This window comes from Poromitra crassiceps (assembly GCF_964638095.1).
Source record: "Poromitra crassiceps genome assembly, chromosome: 1".
NCBI lineage: Eukaryota > Metazoa > Chordata > Actinopteri > Beryciformes > Melamphaidae > Poromitra > Poromitra crassiceps.
In genome coordinates this window covers 35,623,980-35,647,373 of record NC_139623.1, presented here as the reverse complement: position 1 = coordinate 35,647,373, position 23,394 = coordinate 35,623,980, and the positions used below count along the sequence as shown (strand labels likewise).

General features: G+C 43.7%; 1 protein-coding gene across 1 annotated transcript in view; it reads right to left on the bottom strand.

The window, feature by feature from the left end:
• Positions 1-1,464: 1,464 nt before the first annotated feature.
• Positions 1,465-23,394, bottom strand: part of skp1 (S-phase kinase-associated protein 1) — a 29,443-nt gene continuing 7,513 nt past the window's right edge. The window contains exons 5-6 of the mRNA XM_083641438.1: positions 7,458-7,598; positions 1,465-2,864 (exon numbers count right to left, since the gene is read on the bottom strand). Of these exons, the coding sequence (XP_083497564.1) occupies positions 2,829-2,864; positions 7,458-7,598 (177 nt within the window). The 3' untranslated portion in view covers positions 1,465-2,828. The remainder of the gene's footprint in view (positions 2,865-7,457; positions 7,599-23,394) is intronic.

Genomic DNA, 23,394 nt, shown 5'->3' with positions numbered 1-23,394 from the left:
CTCTGTGAGACCATATTTGACATCTGAGTACACAAGGGTGTCACTTTGTGTTTAAGTGCCCCATGACACTATGGCCACAACACAGTTTGGAGGTTTTGGGTTTGAGCCTCAGTGAAAGCTTGGACTTTGAAGAACTTCTCAAGTGAAGACTGAAAAGCTCTGACAGAAATGACTTGACCTTGTGAGACTCAGTGACTCAGTTTGACAGCTACATGACAGTTTTGAGATGAAAGACTGAAAAGCTCTGAGAAAACCTGTCAAGAAGTGTAATTGAGTTTGATTGCTGCCTAGCACTGAAGTTGTGGGTTCAAGTCAGTTTTGAAGTGACAGCCAGAGTAAAGAGAGAAAAGTGCTCAGAGAAGAGGTGTGAGAGCAAAAGGGAGGTGGTGCGATAGAGTTGACCACATAGAGACACGGGAGCCAGCGGGTGGCCGGTTCCATTCCCATCTCCACCACCACTACCTGGAGCTAGTAGGGGCCTGAACAACCCACCCACCCCCCACTTCCAGAGATATGAGCAGGGGATTATGAGAGAGGAGACCACAGGCAGCTGAAGTTTTACCGACATTGAAATTAAAATTTCAATGGAAATATGCCCCTTGAAAACATGAAAACACATCTGACTGTTTATATATTTCTCAGTTTGGGCTTCGGCATCTGATTTGAACCAGTAAACTACACACCAAGGAGCTGACTGAGCTAGAGCCAGGGACTCCCGTCTCCATCAGCGTATTGATATCAATGTTCAAACTACTGATGATAGATACATCACTGCTGGGATCTTACAGTCAGCAGTTTATCATGTGAACATTTCTGAAGCCAGAGTCTGATGCAGGGATTGAACGAACAACCTTCTGCACCACGTCCATGTTTATCTGGGTGAGCTACAGTCCATTTCCTCTGGCATAAAGCTGAGCAATATTATGGACAAAATAAATCTATATTTTTAGGCTAAAAGGTGATACATGATATTTCTACAAGTGAGCTTAATGTTCAATTGTAAGTCAAAGCCACATGTGATGTAGGGCTGGGCGATATGGACAAAATCAAACATCACAATATTTTGACCAAATAGCCTACCTCAATTTTGATGCACAATATTGTCGAGATGACTATTGGTGCTTTCACAAAATATTTACACGACATTTTTGATAATCAGTACAGTGGATATAATGACTAAGTGGGTAAAGGCAAATAATAGAACAGCTAGAACAGTCTGGTTAAGTTCAGAAAATGACATCACTTTACTGTAATGCAGCCTTTAAAAGCAGGAAGACAACATTTATGCGGTATCACCATGTGTTTTGAATATCTGTCCATGCCTCTTTGTAGCATTAAAAATCATTTGAAGGGGTTTTCAAGAATGAGGATTCAAGTTACAGATACCGGTAAGTCAAAATGAAAAAAAAAAAAAAATCATGCATGACAGTTTAAACACAAACACAAATGACAGACATGAACCTTTTCATATTTTTTTTATTTACTTCTCTAATGGTTGATAATCCTAAACGCCATAATCAGAGCAGATCTGAGAAGAGTTTCCAATTCAATACAACATGAATTAGAAATGAGTTAACATTACCCAAAGTTGTGTGACAGCACACTACTTCTTTGACAAGTACTTCTAGTCCACAGGACATTATGCACACACACTTTTCCCACCTTAAAACTTCAGTTTTCCTGACAGCTTTATCCTCTCCTTTTACATGAAAGCACAAAGCCGATGCATTTACACCCCCCCCCCCCCCCCCCAAAAAAAAAACTTTCATTTCAATTGTCAAAAAATCCATTTTATTTAGTTAGCTGAGCTAAGAGAAAACATGTCCAGTAAAAAAAGACAACCATAGCAATTAAAAATAGGGAAAATATGAGGTGCACGACCTAATCCCCCAAAAATGGGGGGAGGGGGGTAGAACCAGCACTATCCATTTCATGTGAATATACCAGTGCTTTTGAACCTCTGTGCCATGCAGGTGTGCCATGGGAAATTGACCAAATTCACTTAATTGGTCCATAAAAATGAAAAAAATGCATCAAACCGAAGTTGAGCACTACCGCCACCCACAGGCAGCGTGATTAGTAGCCTAATAAGGATTTCAAACGAGAGCAAGATGAAACAAGAGATGCAGGTAGAGGAAGCTGAAGAGCAAAACCCTGGGCTTAGGTCTCAGAGAGTGGCTAGTAAGAGGTGCTGATTATGCTGCCATTTAGTCTTTTAGCTAGTATTTTGTTTTCCTTGTTTTAATAAGATTTAATAAACCTAACTTAAATTTAATAACCTGAAAAAAGATGCAGGCAGACATGGTCAGAATAAGTGACAACACAACAAAGATGTTAGAATAGAAGAGGAAGAATCCAGACTCGACTTGATCCTCCTGATCAAAGTGCTTCCAGACTTAACCCAGATAAAGAGCCCACAAGCAGGGTCAAAAGAAAGCAACAACAAAAAACGGTGAGCTCGCGGCAACGTACTATGATGCTACCGTTTCATTTAGTAACATTTGGGATGGCGGTGTACCGTGGGATTTTTTTCAATGTGAAAAGTGTGCCTTGGCACAAGGGAGGTTGAAAAACACTGTGGAGTAGATAAAACAAGATAAAGTGTGAAAATGGAAACAAGCTTTTTCTTTCATTTAAATTAAACGCACCACACAGGCAAGTTAAAATGGTCATGCTACTGGTATACAGAAATTAAGGAAGGGACGGGGGAGGGCGTCTGTGGCTCTAAATATACTAAATGTAAATATTAACAAGTATGAACAACGCCAGTGCAACCAGTTAACTGGAACAATCCTCTTCAGTGTGGTAGTGTTGGCAGGCTCCTCCCCTTACTTCTCTTCACACCACTGGTTCTCTTTGCGTACCTGCGGATGGAGAGGACAGAAGAGCACTCACTCAGTTTGCTTACATATTCTAAAGCATGTCCATGAAACAGACTGTGCAGGTGAATACTATGATCCCTCCCTTATGTGTTCAATTCAATCATGATACAGGTGATGGGCGAAGTAGTAATACAAGTTAAATGATGGTCTCGACCTAGTTTCAAGATGAAGACCAGACACGCTGCCACACGCCACACGTAATCTAGTGACATAGCGACCCCATCATCACATGTAATCCTAGCGTGACGACAAGTGCAGTAATCCCAGCGTGACGTTGCGTGACGCACTTGCCTAGGTGACGCCGCTAATGTCGTCAGTGCAGTAATCCCAGCGTGACGTCCGCGTGACACACTTGCCTAGGTGACGGCGTTAACGTCGTCAGTACCGAGGCTATGACGCGGCAGTATTTATAGCCACGCCGGGCACACCACCGTCCTTGTTCCCTGTCCTCTAGCCGCTGCACTAAGCTGATCTAATTCCCTCTCTGGAAGCCGCGTTTCACCCCACCCACCTCCCCAGTCCACCACCAATGTATTGACTCCCGAAGAATCCCCTACGGCGGGGGGTTCTCTATTCTAGCCCGAGCAGATGCCCTCCCGCCTCAAGAAGAGAGGCATCTTGCCATGGAGTCACTACGCCAAAGAATCAGTTGCCATGCTGCCACGCCATCAGAATTAATGCCATACCGCTTCAGGCCATGAATCTCATCGCCATGCCATACTTTAATAAAGCTTGCTGATTAACCTTACCCTCTGGTCTCTCATGATTGAAAAGGGATTTTCAGGCTATTTTTGAGGCCTCATTCAAATGAATTGGAAGTCGAAATCTGAACGTCCCAGCTGCATCCAAACCCGGTGAGTAGTTTTCGCCGCTGTCCAGTGCAAACCTTTTATCTCTCTAAAAAAAAAAAGCTATTTTTCACAAGGAAGAAAAAACATTCCCATTCTTCTAACTAGGGGTGCACCAATCACGTTTTTTGCCACCGATCACCGATTGCCGATCACCTATGAGAAATATCTGCCCAACCGATCATCGACCGATCACCGATTACCGATTACCGATCACCGATATATATATATATACGCCCTGGGGTGTCCGTAAAAACACGAGGCAGGAGACAGATGGGAGTTCAACCGTTTAGTTGTCAGTTCTCTTCAGTACAGTACAGCAGTATAGGCTCTTTACAGCATTATGACAGGAATAGTAGGATTGTGTGTGGTCTGGAAAAAGGAGGCAATAAAATATACAAACAGGTCAGTAACCAAGCTTGCTGTTATATAGGCCAATTATAGTGATAATTAACAACTAATAATATATAAATGATAATTAGGTAAACTGTAAGTCAGTTACTCTTAAACACCAGTCTTGAACCATGACTAAAGCCAAAGAGCTCCCACTCATAGAACCGGGGTTATGCACAATAACCGTCATACATTGGGATCCGCATCGAACGAACATCAAAACGACCCGCCCATCGAGGCCGAGTTACAGTGTTATAATTAGCAGCACTATGAGTGCGATCTACATAATGGTGACAGGGTTACATGACGGGAGAAACAACAGAATCACAAGCTACACACCAGCTAAACTCCATCTGAGTAGTGGCATTAATTAGCGCAACAGACAATCAAACGGCAAATGCACGCAACAAACGTTATTGCAATGATTGCAGGTAGATCGATCTAAAACCAAAAGGGAATGCAATACAGGAATATTAACATAATAATGACTTACTGGTTGGTCATATACGCACACATGGAAGAAGGGGATTAGAACATGTTCAACTGATGTTCAAAGAAAGGAAGAAAGTCCGTCTGAACGGAGCGCACATCCACATACTCAGCCGCACACTTTCGCTTCCTTCAAAGTGCCCGCGGGAACATCAATGCTTGCGTGGAAATTGTCTGTGTGTGCGCGTGCACTACCCCGACTACCACCGTGTCAATCTGGGACTTTAATACACACGGACTTAACAGCATGCAAATGCCTCGGTAGGCGGGAGGACTGGAGGTAACTTCTCTGCTGAGGCTGCTCTAATCACCAGCTGATTTGTGTGATTCAAAGACGCAAGGGGTGTGTTGACAGTCTGGTGCGGTGTGTGCATGGAGGTGAGTACACTGACGAAAGCAAAGCGTGTGCTTTGCAACACAATGATATAAACGTTAGAGCACAATATGAAAGTTAAATGATAGACATTGAAGACATGAAAATGGGCTGCCTCATGTTTCTCACGTGCAGCATGATCGGCTATGCGATCGGCAACATTAAAGGAATATCGGAAACAGCAGATCACATATTTGAGGTCCAAATCGGCCGATACAGATTGCGTGTCGATCGATCGGTGCACCCCTACTTCTAACATAATGTAATAGTAATTATAGCTGCTGCACAGCAATGCGTCGTGGCCGGGCAAGTCTCAAGGCTTGCGCTCTTATGACATCAAAATTGCTCGAGTGACATCAGTGATGGCATCACAATTGCTTGAGTGACTGATGACCACAAATACAACCTAATTGCCCTAGGTAATTAAGGCAATTAGGCTACACATGGGGGCAGAATTCAACGTTTTGATGCACTGTGGGCTCAATTTTTGACCAATCAAAAATCTGTTTGATACTTTTGTGTAGGACAGTCTAACGATGCAGATGCTGAAGGTTGGTGTCGTTTGAAGAACAAATGTGGGAGGAGTAGGGTTTAATTAGTTTTACAGTTTTTGCAGTTTTGCGGTCTTTAGACTTCATAATTGGCCATAGGTTGCATTGTACAAAGGTTTCTCCTCATTTGGGCCCACATTTCGGTGAAAGTTGCAAAACCGTAGCACGTATGCCTGATTTTTTATGAATTTTCAAAGTTTGAAACTTTAGACGGTCGCTGTAGTGCCACCGTTAGGATTATTGGCCCCAAATTTGCGTCAAAGACGTTTGGCATGGGACTGGACCTTTGTGCAAAGTTTGGTTAGTTTTCATGCATGGGAAGTCGAACTTCCCGGGAGAAGAAGAATAATTATAGCTGCTGCGCAGCAATGGGTCGTGGCCGGGCAAGTCTCAAGGCTTTGAGCTATTATGACATCACAATTGCTCGAGTGACATCAGTGATGGCATCACAATTGCTTGACTGACTGATGACGTCACAAATACAACCTAATTGCCATAGGTAATTAAGCCAATTAGGCTATACACAGGGCCAGAATTCAACGTTTTGATGCACTGTGGGCTAAATTTTTGACCGATCGAAAATCGGTTTTGATACTTTTGTGTAGGACAGTCTAACGACGATGCAGATGCTGAAGTTTGGTGTCGTTTGAAGAAGAAATGTGGGAGGAGTAGGGTTTAATTAGTTTTACAGTTTTTGCAGTTTTGCGGTCTTTAGACTTCATAATTGGCCATAGGTTGCATTGTACAAAAGTTTCTCCTCATTCGGGCGCACATTTCGGTGAAAGTTGCACAGCCATAGCACGTATGCCTGATTTTTTATGAATTTTCAAAGTTTGAAACGTTTGAAACCCAAATTTGCGTCAAAGACGTTTGGCATGGGACTGGACCTTTGTTCAAAGTTTGGTTAGTTTTCATGCATGGGAAGTCGAACTTCCCGGGAGAAGAAGAATACAGGCAAATACAATAAGTGGCCCTGCCGCTTCGCTGGCCCGGCCACTAATAATAACATTATAAACCAGTAATATAGATTCAGCCGGTGTCTCGTCATAAGACGTGTGGTTAAATGGGGGAAATCCTCTGCGGCTAGCCCAGCCCAGGCAGACAGGATCGCGGATTCAACCGCCGCAGTAAACGTACATTTAACAGACGTCTATGTACCTGCTCTAGAATGCCCAATCCTGTAGTGTAGAGCCGCAGCACCTTCCTTTGGTGAGTCAGTTCATTGAGATATATGGGGGGGGGAGGGGGGTTGAAGCCTTCTTTTTATTTTTATTTACTTTTACTTCTTTTTTATTACACTCTCTCTTAAAGACCATTTCAATATGAATCAGAATTGAAGGAGTAACTATTCAGACAGAGTCAGAGGAAAGTAAACACAACCTATGCAACAGGGATGCTTTTAGGACCCTGGGGAGGCATAGAAGCCGGACAGACATATATATATACACACATATATATATATATATATATACATATATATATACACATACATATATATATATATATATATATATATATACATACAGTATATACATATCTATATATATATATAAATTAGGGGTGTCAAAATTAAATCGTATAATCGATGCATCGCGATGCGGACATGTGAATCGAATCAAAGACCGATGAATCGTTTAGGTTTACATTTCTGTTGACATTCAGATTTTAAAGCACTTAGTAAAAAGGGGACTTTATCTGACTGCTTGTATTAATTGATACAAAAGTAGCCATGTGCAGTAATAATACAGAAAATTGAGGATTTGATACTTGGAGCTGCAATACTTTGAGCTGTATCGAGATGCATCGTGGAATCGAAGATAGATGAATCGTAATCTTTGGCCAGTGAAGATTCACAGCCCTAAATAAAATAGTTTCTTAGTATAATGAGAGCGAGAGAGAGAGATATAGTTGGAAATGCTACCTGGGCTTCTTCCTCCTCTGTGAAATCATTTTTGATGTTGAAAGTCTTCCGGATCTCCTCCGGGGTTTTGCCTTTGATCATGTTGGCCACTGTTTTGCAGGTGACGTCTAACAGGCCTTTGATGTCCAAATAGTTGGCGGCCTGAAACAGAAAAAACCACAGCAACATGGAGAGGGGGAGGACAGTAAGATATAAGAGACAAATCAGTGTTTACCCATAGCCAGTTCTCTGCAATGTAGTTTTTAAAACAATCAAGACTCAATGTTGCCAAACGCGAGAAGTGTTGTTAGTGAAGCAAAACGGTCCTAACTTATTGCACAAATGCATTTGTGCTCGTTTTGAGTCAGGGTGCGTCTGTGCCGCCACAAACTGAATGGAGACACAGTTTGAAATGTAGCCTAGCTAATCAGATGGAAGATACTCTGGCAGTTAGCTCACTTAAATGCATAAAATAAGGTCTGTGGTTAACGAAAGTTTATGGAAACGCGAACCTGGGTTCTGCATGATCTACTCTTCAAACTTGAATAACTTTTATGCCTTTTGAAGCAAATTAGAAAAATAGCATTATAAAAAACGCATTTACATTCCAAGAGTCATAAAAGTTGTTCACGTTTGTGAAGATTATCATGCAGAACCCAGGTTCGCATTTCCAAAAACTTTTGTTAACCACAGACCTTATTTTATGCATTTAAGTCAGGGATGGGCAACTTTGATGATAGAGAGGGCCACAAACAAATGTTCTCACTACCAGAGGGCAAGATTTTGCTGAGGACTGGAGGCCGAACGGCGCCAGCGCGAAGAACTTGGGGCATTTGAAGCCAGGTTTAGAGGAATAACTAATAATAAGTTGTGATGTCATTATTCAGTCTTAACACGTTCACTGCCAATGACGAGTTGACTCGTCAAACACAATCCAACCGTTCACTGCCAATGACGAGTTGACTCGTCAAAAAATAAAATTTTTTTTTTTTGACGGTGCTACGTGGATCAATGCCCCCCACGTCTCCTATAAAAATATTGGAAGTATTGAATGTGTATAATCTATTTTACCGACCAACTAAGTGGCGACAGTGCTCTCCCGACAGAGAAAGCCAACCAAAAACAGCCGCGGGAGGAAGCCATTCTCAAGGAAATGGCTTGGCGATTTTACAGTCATCAGTCACCAGACTCGCCCGAGAGCGGCCGCGCCAGCAGCAGCACACCGAGAGCGGAGAGCGGTGCTGGCGTGGGGGATTGCAAATTTGCATAATAGATTATGGGTGAAACACACTTTGAAACACCCGCAGAAAGGCCAGAATCGCACGCACTCCGAAAACCCAGAAACGAACGAGCCTCATTCTCATACTGTAGGCGAAAACGCTTTCACGCTGCTGCACACGGGCGCACAACGGTGGGGGGTTCCAAAAATAGACTGGGTGGGCAGCATAAAGCCTAGAATCGCACAAAGCTTCATCAAAGCTCTCAACCGAAAATCCAAGAAACGATTGAGTCCCATCCACAGTCCACACTCGCCACACTCGCAGACGAGGGGCCGCCAGAGAGGGAGGCTGCTCACTGCTCAGACAGGCAGGAGAAACTGGCTTGTGACAAACGCCACCAGACACGCCCACGGAGGGAGGAGTTTGAAGGAGAGGGTGTTCAGAACTATATTGTTCAGATGTCTGATCTCTCACTGATGCCAAAAATAAATGGTTAAAGTGACTGTTCTGCCTGTTTGATTGAATTTCACAAAACTGCGATTATCTCAGCTTCCTGTCTCAGACGCTGAAACCATGCTGTACTCAACGGCTAATATCTACATAACTACTAACTCTACAAACTAACTCTTTTAGACAGAGAAAGCACACATTCTATTAGTACTTTTGTGAACTTCGTGTTCACAAAGTCCAAGCAGAAAATTATCCTCGGCTCTTGTAAAATGAGCCAGAATCCTCAAAAAACGGCTTGGCAGAAGCTACCTACAGTAAAAAAAAAACGGCTGGCAGTGAATGTGTTAACCACCAATATTTGATGCTTTTCTCACTCACTCCTATGTCACCACCTGCTCTCCCTGCAGGGCTTGAAATTAACTTTTTTGACCACCTGCCAATATGGCTGCTAGATTTAATTACCAGCCAATTAGAATTTCCCCTTTTTCTTGAAAAAAAAAAAACAGAATATGAGTGAGTTAATTTAAGCATAAGTATCAGTAAATGGCCCGGGGATTCTCAAAGCCTGTGTTGAGGGTCACACAAGAACAAAAATGGACTCCTGAAGCTAAATAAATCCAAAACCAACGAGTTAATTATTTAAATTTTTACTTCAATGTAGAACAGTAATTTCATACACATGAGATTACTTTTAGCCTTTTAGTCATAAAGATTATACGAGGGATCAGCCGAGCAGCATTTTGGTAAACAAACCGCGTCAATCGGTGGCAATGGCAATGGAACCCTATGGAGCGTGAGCTTTGGGAGGCTTGAGTGTCTTGACTCTAGCCGGCTGACTATTTACATTTTGAAAACTGCGACAGTTCACACAACTTTAACACGACATGCATAATACATCAAACTCTTGAGATACTTTTGCTCTCACTCAGAATGTCAAAAATATAAGCGATGTGATGTATAGTTTTTGAGATATTAACGTTTGTTTGGCACAACTCGTACTAATAACTGCCGCAGGGTTCCGCATTTCTGGGTGGCAAGTGACATCACGCTGATTCGTCCTATAGAAAGATATTCCATATTCCAGACTGAAATGTTATAACAGAAGTGGAGTATTGGCCAGAATGACATGAACATTTGGACACTTATTCAGCGGGTATCTTGGATGTTGTGTTCAGGTGCACTGTAAAAAAAAGAAGAAAAGAAATGCAATTCCAGTGCAGGCCGCACCACTGATTTAAGTGAAACCCCCATGTTAAATCCCATAGACTTTTCCACTGAAGAACCTGGAAAATACTTCCGGACTCAGTCCTGAGGCTCTCTATTCAGGCTAAATATTAGGGATGCACGATATGGATTTTTAGAGTCGATACAATAACCGATAAATATATGCTTCTCCTGGCCGATAACCGATACGATGAACCGATAATTATTTCACATTTTATAATAATAATAATAATAATAATAATAATGATTAACCGGTTAATTGATCGTTAAGGTCCAAAAATGCATGAAATTCCCATCCCTAGTCTGAGTGAGCCGATTGGACAGAGTGGAGCTGTGGGCAGCAGATAGGCTATTGCCATGCCGAAGTTGCAATAAAGTGAATAAACATCATAGTTATCGAGGCTGACAATGCAACAACACCGCAATCTTCTGATCTATCATTCTTATTAGTTATTAGTAGATGATTAGTATGAAGCGCTCCCTGGCTGCATGGCACAGTGCAAAGTGTGGCGATACGGTAGGTCTGATATAAGAGTTGAAAATCCACTGAATGCACTTTGTTGCAGTGATAAATATAACAAGATAACAGAGCTTACTTGTATAGTGATAGCATACTATATCTTGGAGTAACGTTGGTGCCTGTGCAACGATGAGACATGACGTCGGCTCCATGCATGGATGTTTGTGTCAAGTACTCTGCTTTGAGAGAGAGCCTGGTGACGTGAGGTTATTGTCAAGTGTAAGCTGTAAGCTGAGGGAAGCACTCCCTCTTTATTATTTGGTTACTGTGGTTGGAGTTCTGAGTTTAAAGTACGTCTCCACAGCTGTGTCTTGATAATGTGCCATGCCCAAGTCGCCACTAGATTGACCATACACATGGAAATGGAGATTGAGCATACACATGGAAATGGAAACAGGTATAGGTTGTGACACACACACACACACACACACACACACACACACACACACACACACACACAGAGATCAACAACACTTTGCTTAATGTTAATAATTTGAATATTTTCAATTAATATTGCAGTTGGATAAACTGAGGAAAATGCATTTTAACAATGGGTCGTGTTTGACACCAAGATTTTTATTTTTACTGCAAATGTATATCGGTTCCAAATATCAGTTATCGGTACCGATAATCGATCTCGGTAACGGCCCTGAAAAAACCATATCAGTTTTTCCCGTTGTACCGAACAGTGACCCCAAAACCGAGGTACCCTCCCGATAGTACCAAACCGTAACTTCTGTGTACCGTGACACCCCTAAAAAGGACCACTGGAACAAACGCCGTGAACATGATCCGGCTACTTTTTCAATGTGACTGGCTACTCAAAAGTTTGGGGAACTCCCTGCATCGGTATGGACTCCCACTAAAAAACATACAGAAGATTGTCACCTGATCAGTGACGACAAAGAACAGAAGTGGGTGCCTGGGCGCTGTACACTGAAAGCTGCCCACTGCTTCTGGCTGCCCCCAGGAGGAAGGACAAGCCTCAATGGGATAAATGCAGAGCATGTATTTCACAGCACCACTCTGTGTGTGTGTGTGTGTGTGTGTGTGTGTGTGTGGGTGTATTGCCTCCGAAAAGTACCGATAAGAGTACCGTTAAAGTACCAGATCGATAAGCAGTATCGATAGAGTAGTAGTATCGTTAATTTCCTTAATAATACCCATCCCTAATGTTCACAGCTCTACCAAAACCTCTTCCCAATCCATCATCACTGCATGCTCACAGCACTGCTTAAGTTACCTTTCACGAGCTCTGCTCGGTTTACCTTCCGCATGCTCTCTGGACAAAATACATTAAAGTCTAAAATTAGCACTGGGCTCTTTTGCCCCTGGCCTGGCCTTAGACACATTTTGTCAGCCTATTTTCAAATCCCTTCCTCGTCTACATGGAGGGCAGTCCAATCTTCCAGCTGTTGCTAAGCAACTTTTGTATTGGTTTTAACTGACTGAAAGTGCTCTATGCGCCACCTCAGCAATGAATGCAATAAACAGACCGCAGCAAAGCATGGTCATTGGTCACTAAAAACATGCACATTCAGCTGTACAGTACAAGGCAAATAAACTATGACATGCATTATATCATGTTCAATCATGGTTCGCTCAAGTCAACAACATCACAGGTTGAGATAGGACCGGCAGAGCCAGTTCAAGGGTGTCATGCTTTCTGGTTCAATAATCTTTATTAAAACAGACAAAAATGACAATACTACAAGACAATATCAACAAACACACACACCGATGACAACAACAACAACAAGAGGGCGACACACTAACCATAGAAATCAGAGAAATACTGCAATGAGATATGCAATCTCAATCAAAAAGCAAATAAATCAGAAGGGTTAACCTGCATATGAAGTAGGGATGTGCGCGACTAGTCGTTTAATCGTTTAACCGCCTACTAATTTATTAACCGTTTAGTATTTTACTAGTCGGTTAAACGCTGCATGTTCTTCACGCCTCGGCTTCTTTGTAAACAGGCTGAGCAGCCAGGGAGAGAATTGCTCCTCCTCCCCACACTCGCAAAACAATTACGTCTCGACTCGAGATCAGCCATCGCAAAAAGACAGAGAAGATGCAACGAGCGTTCGACGGGGCAGAATATGTGGCCATAACTTCAGACAGGTGAACGTCCATAACCACCGAGTCATACATGACTATAACATGTCATTATCTGGACGAAGGACATCTCCGCAGCTGTGTGCTTCAGACATGCGCCTTGGAGGAAAGACACACCGCTGAAAACTTGGCTGGCCACCTGCGAGGTGCGATGAGTGAGTGGGGACTGGATAACAAAGTCGTCGCCTGTGTGCATGATAAGTAACGTGGTGCTGGCGACCCTGCTGGACTGGGAGTCGGTACCGTGTTTTGCCCATACTCTGCAATTAGCAATAAATGACGGGTTGAAGGCGAACGTGATGGGCCGACTGATAGATTGGTGCTTGCACACGTTTGAGCCACTTCCACCACAGCACCGTGGCTACGGTGGCACTGAAGGAAAAGCAGCTGCAACTGCGTGATCCAGGAGACAAGAGTCCCCCAGACAAACTCATGCCGAGCGTTAGGCTGCGCCTATACTTTGATATAAAAACCAATAAACGGGGCAACTCCAATCTTGAACAATCTCAGCATGAGACGCCAGCTTTATTATTCTTCCGCTTCCAGCATAACCTAGCATCATGCACCCCCACAACAACACACACACTCATAAGAGCCTACAGTGCATTGGGCGTCTAGAACGTAAACATAAATTATATAGCGTTATCACCTTCATAAAAATAGCTTACACAATCATGCAAGACACGCTGGAACTCCGTCCTACAACATTATTCATAATAAATGCCATGCATTGCATTGGCAAACGTATCAGAAATCTATTTCTCTTTAATTTGTTCAGCTTTATTCAGTCAGTTGTTGTTACATCAATAGAATTTAAATTAACAGCTTGTAGGCAACTGAATGTTTGGGCTAAAATAGCTCCTAAATACACAAAACATTTGCATTTTAAACTTTTTATTGAATATGTATATTAAATTGCGAGTTTTCTTGCTTATATACTAGTCGCAAATTTGAGACTAGTCGGCGGGGAAATTAGTCGAAATTCCCATCCCTAATATGAAGTTACCTATGTATAAAGATATCACGATTCAATTCAGATTCCTGGTATCATGATTCCATTCAAATCTATTTTAGATTCCTTTCCTCTTTTTTTTTTGGTGTCATGCTTTCTGTTTGTTTTTTGTTTCGAGTTACTGCCCACTGCCCAGCAGTGAATGCGAATTATATCCAATTATATTAGTACTGTCTGGTCAAAAGAAATGTCACAGGTTAAGCATAAATGAAATAAATATGCAGTTGGGATTTTTTGTTGCTTTTCCCCACGTTGTACCCAACTCGTACCGAACCGTGACCCAACCCCTCCAACCGAACAACACAATGTTACCCTAGGAGTGTGAACATACTGGACTACAAGTTCAGCTCACTCAACTCAAAATAAATAATTGATTATTTGAGTGAGTCAAATTATTTGATTTGAGGCTTAAAGTCCCCATGAAACTTCCTGGAAAGCAGAGTATCTTTAATGGTGAGCTCATGCTGCACTAGTAGGGATAAATATAATTTTAATAATAATAATAATAATGCATTTTATATAGCGCTTTTCAAGACTCAAAGACGCTTAACAGTAAAACAAGAAACAAGCAACAGGCAGCAGACACAGGCAACAGATACAGGGGACAGGTACAGATAACATTGGCGGTTCAGGGCAAGGTTGTATGGAGAAGCAGAGGAGAGGAAGAGAACAGGAGGGAGGGGCAGGTGGGGGGGCGGAGGGTGATTGTTTGGAGGAGGTGGTCAGGGGTAGGGGAGGTTGTAAGCTTGGGAGAACAGATACGTTTTAAGTCGGGTTTTGAAAGTGGGGAGTGAGGGAGAGTCACGGACGGTCTGGGGGAGGGAGTTCCAAAGTCGGGGTGCGGCACGGGAGAAAGCACGGTCACCAAAGGTTTTGAGTCTGGATGGGGGGATGATGAGGGTGGCAGTAGAAGAGGATCGGAGTGTACGTGAGGGGCGATGGGGGATGAGGAGGTCAGTCAGGTAGGGGGGGGCTAGGCTGTGGAGGGCTTTGAAGGTGAGGAGGAGTAGTTTGAAGTCGATGCGTTGCTTGACGTAGAGAGCTGCGCGGGCCTGAAATCTCGGCCCGAGCCCTCCCCGGCCCGTGACATGCAGGCCCGTGCCCGACCCGGCCTGGATGAGTCATGAAATTAATTGGCCCGAGCCCGTTGCGAGGCCCGACATCAATATCACGATATGACGACACATCTCTTTCTCCCTCTCTGTGCATGCTGCCGCGCCGCTGAACTCGTTGGTCCAAAACGTTGCTAGACTGTGTTGCCTATAAAGACAAACACTGCAGCTTTCTCTCTGTCTCTCTCTCCCCCTCTCACACATGCTACCGTGGCCTATCAAAATCCACACATATTGTCTCGAGAAAGAGAACGTTAGATTGTTTAATTGCCAACAGCAACAATGGCCACAAACTGAAACATTATGTCACTCAAGCATATCGAAATTAAAACAGCAGACTTGCATTGAATAACGTCACATTAGTGTCCTCACAATGTATGGTAGATGGGTTCGTTTTGAACAGGTTGAAATGAGCTTTCCCTACTGCAGTGGGGACTGTTTAACTCTCCCCTCGCAAACTTTGTTTTATGTCCATCGATCTTATTTCTCTCTCTCACGACACGGACACGCGGCTTGTTTTGTTGTTGTTTTTTACGCTGACAGTGACAGCATGCTGACTGAACGGTGGATTGTGGACTGGAGTGGCAGACTAACGTCACGGTGAGGGTGTGTGTGTCTGTGTGTGTGTGGCTGTGGCTGGGCGAGTGTCTGTGCAGTGTGCGCTCCTCCTCTTTGTGTGACTGCTCTGCTGTGTAAAATCAAGCGAGTAATACAACGTTATTTTATTTAATTATTGAAAAACGGCCCGACCCCGGCCCGGCCCGGACCTATTAATTAAAAAAAAAGAAAAAACGAGCCCGGCCTTGGCCTGTATTGGCAGGCCCGAGGGGCCCGCGAGGGTACCCTCGGGTTTGCAGCTCTCTAGCTTGACGGGGAGCCAGTGGAGAGAGTGGAGGACAGGGGTGATGTGATCGCGGGACCGGGTGTGAGTGAGCAGGCGGGCGGCTGAGTTTTGGACCATCTGGAGTCTATGGAGGGAACGGGAGGTGATGCCGGTGAGGAGGGAGTTGCAGTAGTTGAGGCGGGAGGAGATGAAGGCATGGATGAGGGATCGAGCAGCAGGGGGGGAGAGGCAGTGTCTGACTTTAGCGATATTGCGGAGATGGAAATATGAGGTTTTAACAACAGAGCTGACGTGGGGATCGAAGGAGAGGGTGGGGTCCAGGATGAAACCAAGGTTGCGAGCCAGGGGGGAGGGGGTGATGGTGGAGTCGTCAATGGTGAGGGTGATGGGTCCAGTTTTATTGAGGGTGGATTTGGTGCCAATGAGGAGGAGTTCCGTTTTGTCACTGTTGAGAGGAGGAAGTTGTGGGTTAGCCAGGTTTTTATTGCAGATATGCAGTTTTCGATGTGGGTGAGGGGTGGGTTCTGGAGGGATTTGGTGGTGATGTAGAGCTGAGTGTCGTCGGCGTAGCAGTGGAAGTCCAGGTTGAATTGACGGATGATGTGACCAAGGGGGAGTATATAACAGATGAAGAGCAGGGGGCCAAGGACTGAGCCCTGGGGGACCCCCTGCAAAACAGAGGAGAGGGTGGAGGAGTGACCGGAGAGGGAGATTAACTGTTGTCTGTCGGTGAGGTATGAGGTGAGCCAGTCCAGTGCGGTGCCCTCAACACCCAGTTGGCGCAGCCTTTGGAGGAGGATGGAGTGGTTCACAGTGTCAAAGGCTGCGCTCAGATCGAGTAGAACTAGGATGTTGAGGGCACCAGAGTCAGCGGAGGTGAGGAGGTCGTTGATGACTTTGGAGAGGGCGGTTTCGGTGCTGTGGTAGGGACGGAAGCCAGACTGTAGGGGTTCGTAGAGGTTGTGGGAGTGAAGTTGGGTGGCGACGATGCGCTCGAGGGTTTTGGAGAGGAATGGGAGGTTGGAGATGGGGCGGTAGTTGGAAAGGTTGGCAGGGTCGAGGGTGGGTTTTTTGAGGATGGGGGTGACAGCAGCAAGTTTGTAGACAGAGGGGACGTGACCTTGGGAGAGTGACTGATTGAAAAGGGCAGTGAGGTGGGGGATGAGGGCGGGGAGGCAGGCCTTGGTCAGGGGGGTGAGGAGGGGGTCGAGGGAGCAGGTGCAAGACTTGGAGGCGGTGATAATGTCGGTGATGAGGGAGGAGTCAACAGGGGAGAAGGCAGTGAGGGAGGGGGGAGGTCAGGGGGAGGGAAGATGATAGTGGGGGGGGGGAGGGGCAGAGGGGTTGGCGATGGAGGCAGTCAGGGAGGAGTGGATTTTGGAGATTTAGCATCACGGTAGGAGGAGAGGTGCTGTTTGAAGAGTTCGGCGTGGACAGTGAGGTGGGTTTTCTTGTGAAGTCTTTCCAGTTGCCGGCCGGTCTGTTTCATCGTGCGGAGTTGGGGAGTGAACCAGGGGGAAGAGGAGGTGAATGAGACTGTGGAGGTTTTCAGGGGGGCCAGGGAGTCAAGGGAGTCGGTGAGTGCAGAATTGAGGAGGGCGGCATAGTCGTCAGGGGAGGAGGGGGCGGAGTCAGGGAGGGGGAGGGCAGAGGATATAGTCTGGGAGAGAGTGGGTAGGTCAATGGATTTAATGTTACGGAAGGAGATGGTGCGTTTGTTGGGGCGGCGGGGTAAGGGCAGGGGAGCAGAGAAGAGGATGCCGTGGTGGTCAGAGAGAGGGAAAAAGAGAGGGTGAGGGTTGGAGATGGGTAGAGAGGAAGAGCAGACTAGATCGAGAATGTGACCTTTGGTGTGGGTGGGGAAGTTGATGTGCTGAGTGAGGTGAAAACAGTCGAGGAGAGAGAGGAAGTCAGATGTCAGAGGGGCGTCGGGTTGGTCTACGTGGATGTTCAGGTCACCGGTGAGAAGGAGGCGGGAGGAAAGAGAAGAAGCGATGGTGAGGAGTTCAGAGAGAAAAGAGGGGTGGGGCTTGGGGGGGCGGTAAAGAAGAAGGACAGTGATGGAGTTGGGAAGTGAGAAGGCAAGGTGTTCAAAGGAGGACATGGATGGGAGGTTGAGGTTGAGTTCGTTGATGACTAGGGAATGTTTATGGAGAACGGCGAGACCCCTGTTGCCATGTTTCAGTGAGGAGGAGAAGATCAATGTTATTGATTTTCCAACTAATGAACCCATCAAGATCTTTTTTTTTAACAATCCCTCTCTCCCATCAATTAAAATTGATTTCCCTGACTCATTCCATAGATTTAGAATTTTGAATGATGGCAGGGCTCGACGTTAACTTTTTAAGAGTGGCAACCTGGCAAGAGCTTTTGGTTGCCCGAATAAAAATATGGTTGCCATTTTTAGTCGCCTTATATTTTGAGTAATTAAGATGCTATGCAGTCATAAGCTGGCTTAATAATGACGATTTGACAGAAAAGTAAGTATAATAGTCTATAGTATAGTAGCAGTGTTTCCCACAGGATTTTGAGAATTTGTGGTGGGGGACCGCAGACCCCCTAGGGGGGTGCGGGGGCATGCCCCCCCCGCAAGATTTTTTTAAACATTTTAAAGTAAAATGCATGAATTTGGTGTACTTTGAGAAAGCTTAAGAGCTAAATTAAAAGGCTAGATCTATGAAGAACATGTCATCATTATAGTCTAGTAGGAACGGGGGGTCCCCGCGCACCCGAAAGATATATTTTTCTAACATAGATTTTTGTACTCCTCAAGGTGTCTAATAAACAAATTTTGTTGTTACCCCGTTGAAATAGTGTCCCATGGGTCCGTTTGGCGGCCATCTTTGCGGGCATATTGCGATGTCTGATGAAAATGGATAAGGTCATAACTTTTGAACTAGACGTCATACAGAGACAAATGACACCACTTTTCTGTATGATTTCTGCATGAGGAATTGATTGAGAGGGTTGTTTTAATGATTTTAACAGGTTTGGTATAGTAAAACTCAAAAACATTTGAAAAAAGTGTCTAATTTACTCTCAAAATCTTGCAAAAGAAATCTATCTACATATTAGTCCATGGGCCAGAAGGGTTGGGAATAATGCTCATATTGATTTTTGGCAAGGTATACATCTCTAGAGTTAGAAAATATGTGAGAGCATTGCACCAATGGTAGCTAAATGTGTGTTATCACTCGATTTATAACACCATGCAAAACATAATAGTTGCGGGACTTTTAGGGACATTTGAGGGTAAGTTCATGCAAATCAAGTCTAAAAGCACCAGATTTTGCCCAGAATTAGCCCAGGGCATGCTCTAACAATTGAGCCAGAGTGCCCGAGCCGGTGACCCCCGGGGTCACCATGGCGGCCAGATCCAATATGACCACTGTCCGAAAAAGATTTTGGCTATAACTTTTGAAAGAGATGAGCTAGAAATACAGACTTGGTGTCTATCTTATGTTTTTTGACCATTAGAAAGGTGTTGGAATGCTTATCTTTACTAATGAAGATGTGTGTGGACCCCTAATCTGCATATTTCCAAGATGGCGACTACCTGAATATGAGTTTTACCATAACTGTTGATGCTTTTAGTAAACTCGGTGTCCATTTTATGGTTTTTGAGTTTTAGAAACACATTGTAATACTCAGATTTATGATTGAATCTATCTATAGCACTCTACTTTGCATAGTAAGTAGGCTACCAATATGGCCGCTAAACAACTTTTTTTTTTTTACATACACTTTTGTAGTTGTAAGAATGAGTTACCATCAAACTGGTGGAAACAAACAATCTACAGTATTTATCTTACATATTTTATTGAAACAATTAGTGAGTACCACTTAGGTATGTCCATGGGTTGGGGGGGGTTAAGTTAGATTGAGTGTAAAGTGTTTTTTGTTTATATCCTTATATCCACAGCCAGATTAATCAAATATTGTTGTCTTGACCGCATTGTTGGTACAGGCACTCTTGCATCCACATTGAGGTGCCACGGGCTCCAGCTTTACAGCATTCACAGCATCCACTACATGACTTTTTGCAGCTGCAGCAGAGAATGATGACTCAGGCTTTACTGGCATCTGAAAGATGGGTCCAGTAAGGTTCCCAAGTCTTGGTCATGGGAGTCCCAGTACCAGCCCCACGTACTGAACTCTGGATATTTTGCTGGACAGAGGTTGCCTGATTCCAGTAGAAGCTGGTCTGCAGCAGTCCCCATTTGACATGCTGAATCAGTGCATCTTGGGTGGGAGGCAAGTTCTCAAGGGACTTGGTACCATTTGAGAAAAGCGGATGTCTGGCTTCATCTACTTGGCTGGAGACACAGCTCTTGCTGGACATGACAACAACCATAATCCTTCCAGTCTTTGGACATCGACATCTGAGTTGATCGGGTCAGGTTCCAAGGTGAAGGCATCCACGGTCTCAGTGAGATCCGCATGTTGCTTCCCAAGCTGTCCATCCACTCCTTTTCCCATAGCCCTGGAAGGCTGATGTAGTATCACATCATTTTAGCACATGGAAGAGATGTAATGCCAGTGATCTCTGGGGACCAAGAACATTGCAGATTTTGTGAACATAAATGTACTTTCCACATGTGAAGCCGATCCAGTGCTCTGTGAGGCCTAATGTGTAGACGAAGCGTATTGCAAGTATTACAACGTCACTGTCGGACGTATGGATCCTGAGTTTCTATGGCTACTGGCCGCAGCATGTGCCAGGTGCTATAAATCATTCTACTGTAGTGTCTGCTTCAGGATGGTTACAAGGCTGAAGTGCAGATATGTCATATTCAGATCTGTTGGAAGGTATAACATCCTTCTTGGGAGAAAGGAGGAGTTCATCCCCTGGTCGCCCTCACCTTGGGGTTGTCATGTACAGCAAAAGCTGTGGCTCCAGCCAAGTAGATGATGCTAGACATTGGCTTTTTTCAAATGCATCAAGAGAACCTGCCTCCCACCCAAGATGCACTGATTCAGCATGTAAAATGGGGACTGCTGCAGGCCAGCTTCTACTGGAATCAGGCAACCTCTGTCCAGCAAAACATCCAGAGTTCAGTATGTGGGGCTGGTACTGGGACTCCATGACCAAGACTTTGGAACCTTACTGGACCCATCTTCCAGATGCCAGTAAAGCCTGAGCAATCATTCTCTGCTGCGTCTGCAAAATGTCATGTAGTGGGTGCTGTGAATACTGTAAAGCTGGAGCCCGTGGCACCTCAATGTGGATGCAAGAGTGCCTGTACCAACAATGAGGGTCGAGACAACAATATTTGAGTAATCTGGCTGTGGATATAAGGATATAAACAAAAACCACTTGTCATCTGAAGTCTTTTATGCAAAATCAGTCACCCTGGTAAATCAAAAGGACTGAGCACTTCTAACTCAATTCAACCTATTGACATAAGTAGGCTACTACTCACTTGTACATATAGGCACCAATATATGTTTTGTTCTGTTGTTTTTGTTTCTGATATTGTAATATTTTGTTCAAATTCTAAACACCTTTGATAAGTATTGATAGCATTTCACATTTATGGAGAGCATTGATGCACAGACTGGCTATTACCTGTATCAATGGGAATGGGTTCTACTCTATTTGTCTAATTGTTTCAATAAAATCTGTAAGATACATACTGTAGATTGTTTGTTTCCACCAGTTTGATCGGAACTTATTCTTACAAGTCTACACTCAATCTGGGTGAAAGTGTATGTAAAAAAAAAAGTTGTTTAGCGGCCATATTGGTAGCCTACTTACTATGCAAAGTAGAGTGCTATAGATAGATTCAATCATAAATCTGAGTATTACAATGTGTTTCTAAAACTCAAAAACCATAAAATGGACACCGAGTTTCTAAAAGCATCAACAGTTATGGTAAAACTCATATTCAGGTAGTCGCCATCTTGGAAATATGCAGATTAGGGGTCCACACACATCTTCATTAGTAAAGATAAGCATTCCAACACCTTTCTAATGGTCAAAAAACATAAGATAGACACCAAGTCTGTATTTCTAGCTCATCTCTTTCAAAAGTTATAGCCAAAATCTTTTTCGGACAGTGGTCATATTGGATCTGGCTGCCATGGTGACCCCGGGGGTCACCGGCTCGGGCACTCTGGCTCAATTGTTAGAGCATGCCCTGGGCTCATTCTGGGCAAAATCTGGAGCTTTTAGACTTGATTTGCATGAACTTAGCCTCAAATGTCCCTAAAAGTCCCCCAACTATTATGTTTTGCATGGTGTTATAAATCGAGTGATAACACACATTTAGCTACCATTGGTGCAATGCTGTCACATATTTTCTAACTCTAGAGATGTATACCTTGCCAAAAATCAATATGAGCATTATTCCCAACCCTTCTGGCCCATGGACTAATATGTAGATAGATTTCTTTTGCAAGATTTTGAGAGTAAATTAGACACTTTTTTCAAATGTTTTTGAGTTTTACTATACCAAACCTGTTAAAATCATTAAAACAACCCTCTCAATCAATTCCTCATGCAGAAATCATACAGAAAAGTGGTGTCATTTGTCTCTGTATGACGTCTAGTTCAAAAGTTATGACTTTATCCATTTTCATCAGACATCGCAATATGCCCGCAAAGATGGCCACCAAACGGACCCATGGGACACTATTTCAACGGGGTAACAACACAATTTGTTTATTAGACACCTTGAGGAGTACAAAAATCTATGTTAGAAAAATATATCTTTCGGGTGCGCGGGGACCCCCCGTTCCTACTAGACTATTACTGTGCTGTGGGTTTACAATGACAAACTAAATTTCTCCCTATAGGTCAGGGATACTCAACTTGCTTTGCCACTTTCGTGAAATGATAGAAGGCGAGGGGCCAGTTAATAAACAAACAATATACATTTTTCTGTAGCGGATTGTAGGTTTTTGGGGTGTCAGCCGGAGTTTAGGCTGACAGTGTTGTGCACACCGGATAGTTAGTTAGGTTAAGTTAGTTAGGTTAAGTACATACATAAGTGCCTGGGTAACAAGCAGATGGCAGTATTTGACAATTTAGCAGCTAAATCATAGATTATTGAAAGATATTCCATATTCCAGACTGAAATGCTATAACAGAAGTATTGGCCAGAATGACATGAACATTTATTGGACACTTATTCAGCGGATATCTTGCATGTTGCGTTCAGGTGCACTGTATAAAAAAAAAAAAAAAAAAAAAAAACATCTTATTGTGGCGGTCAAAATATTATTGTGGCGGCCCGCCACAAATTCCTTTATGTATGGGAAACACTGAGTAGGCCTATTCAGTGCACGCGCCGGGTGTAGTAGTAGTAATAATAATGATAATCATAATAATACATAATGTGTAATTTCGTTTTCTAAACAAATCTTAGTTATTTTTTGTTTTGATAATGCATTTGCACTGAAAGGATTTATTTAACAAATATTTGTGAACTTTCATTTTCATATATTTTTTAA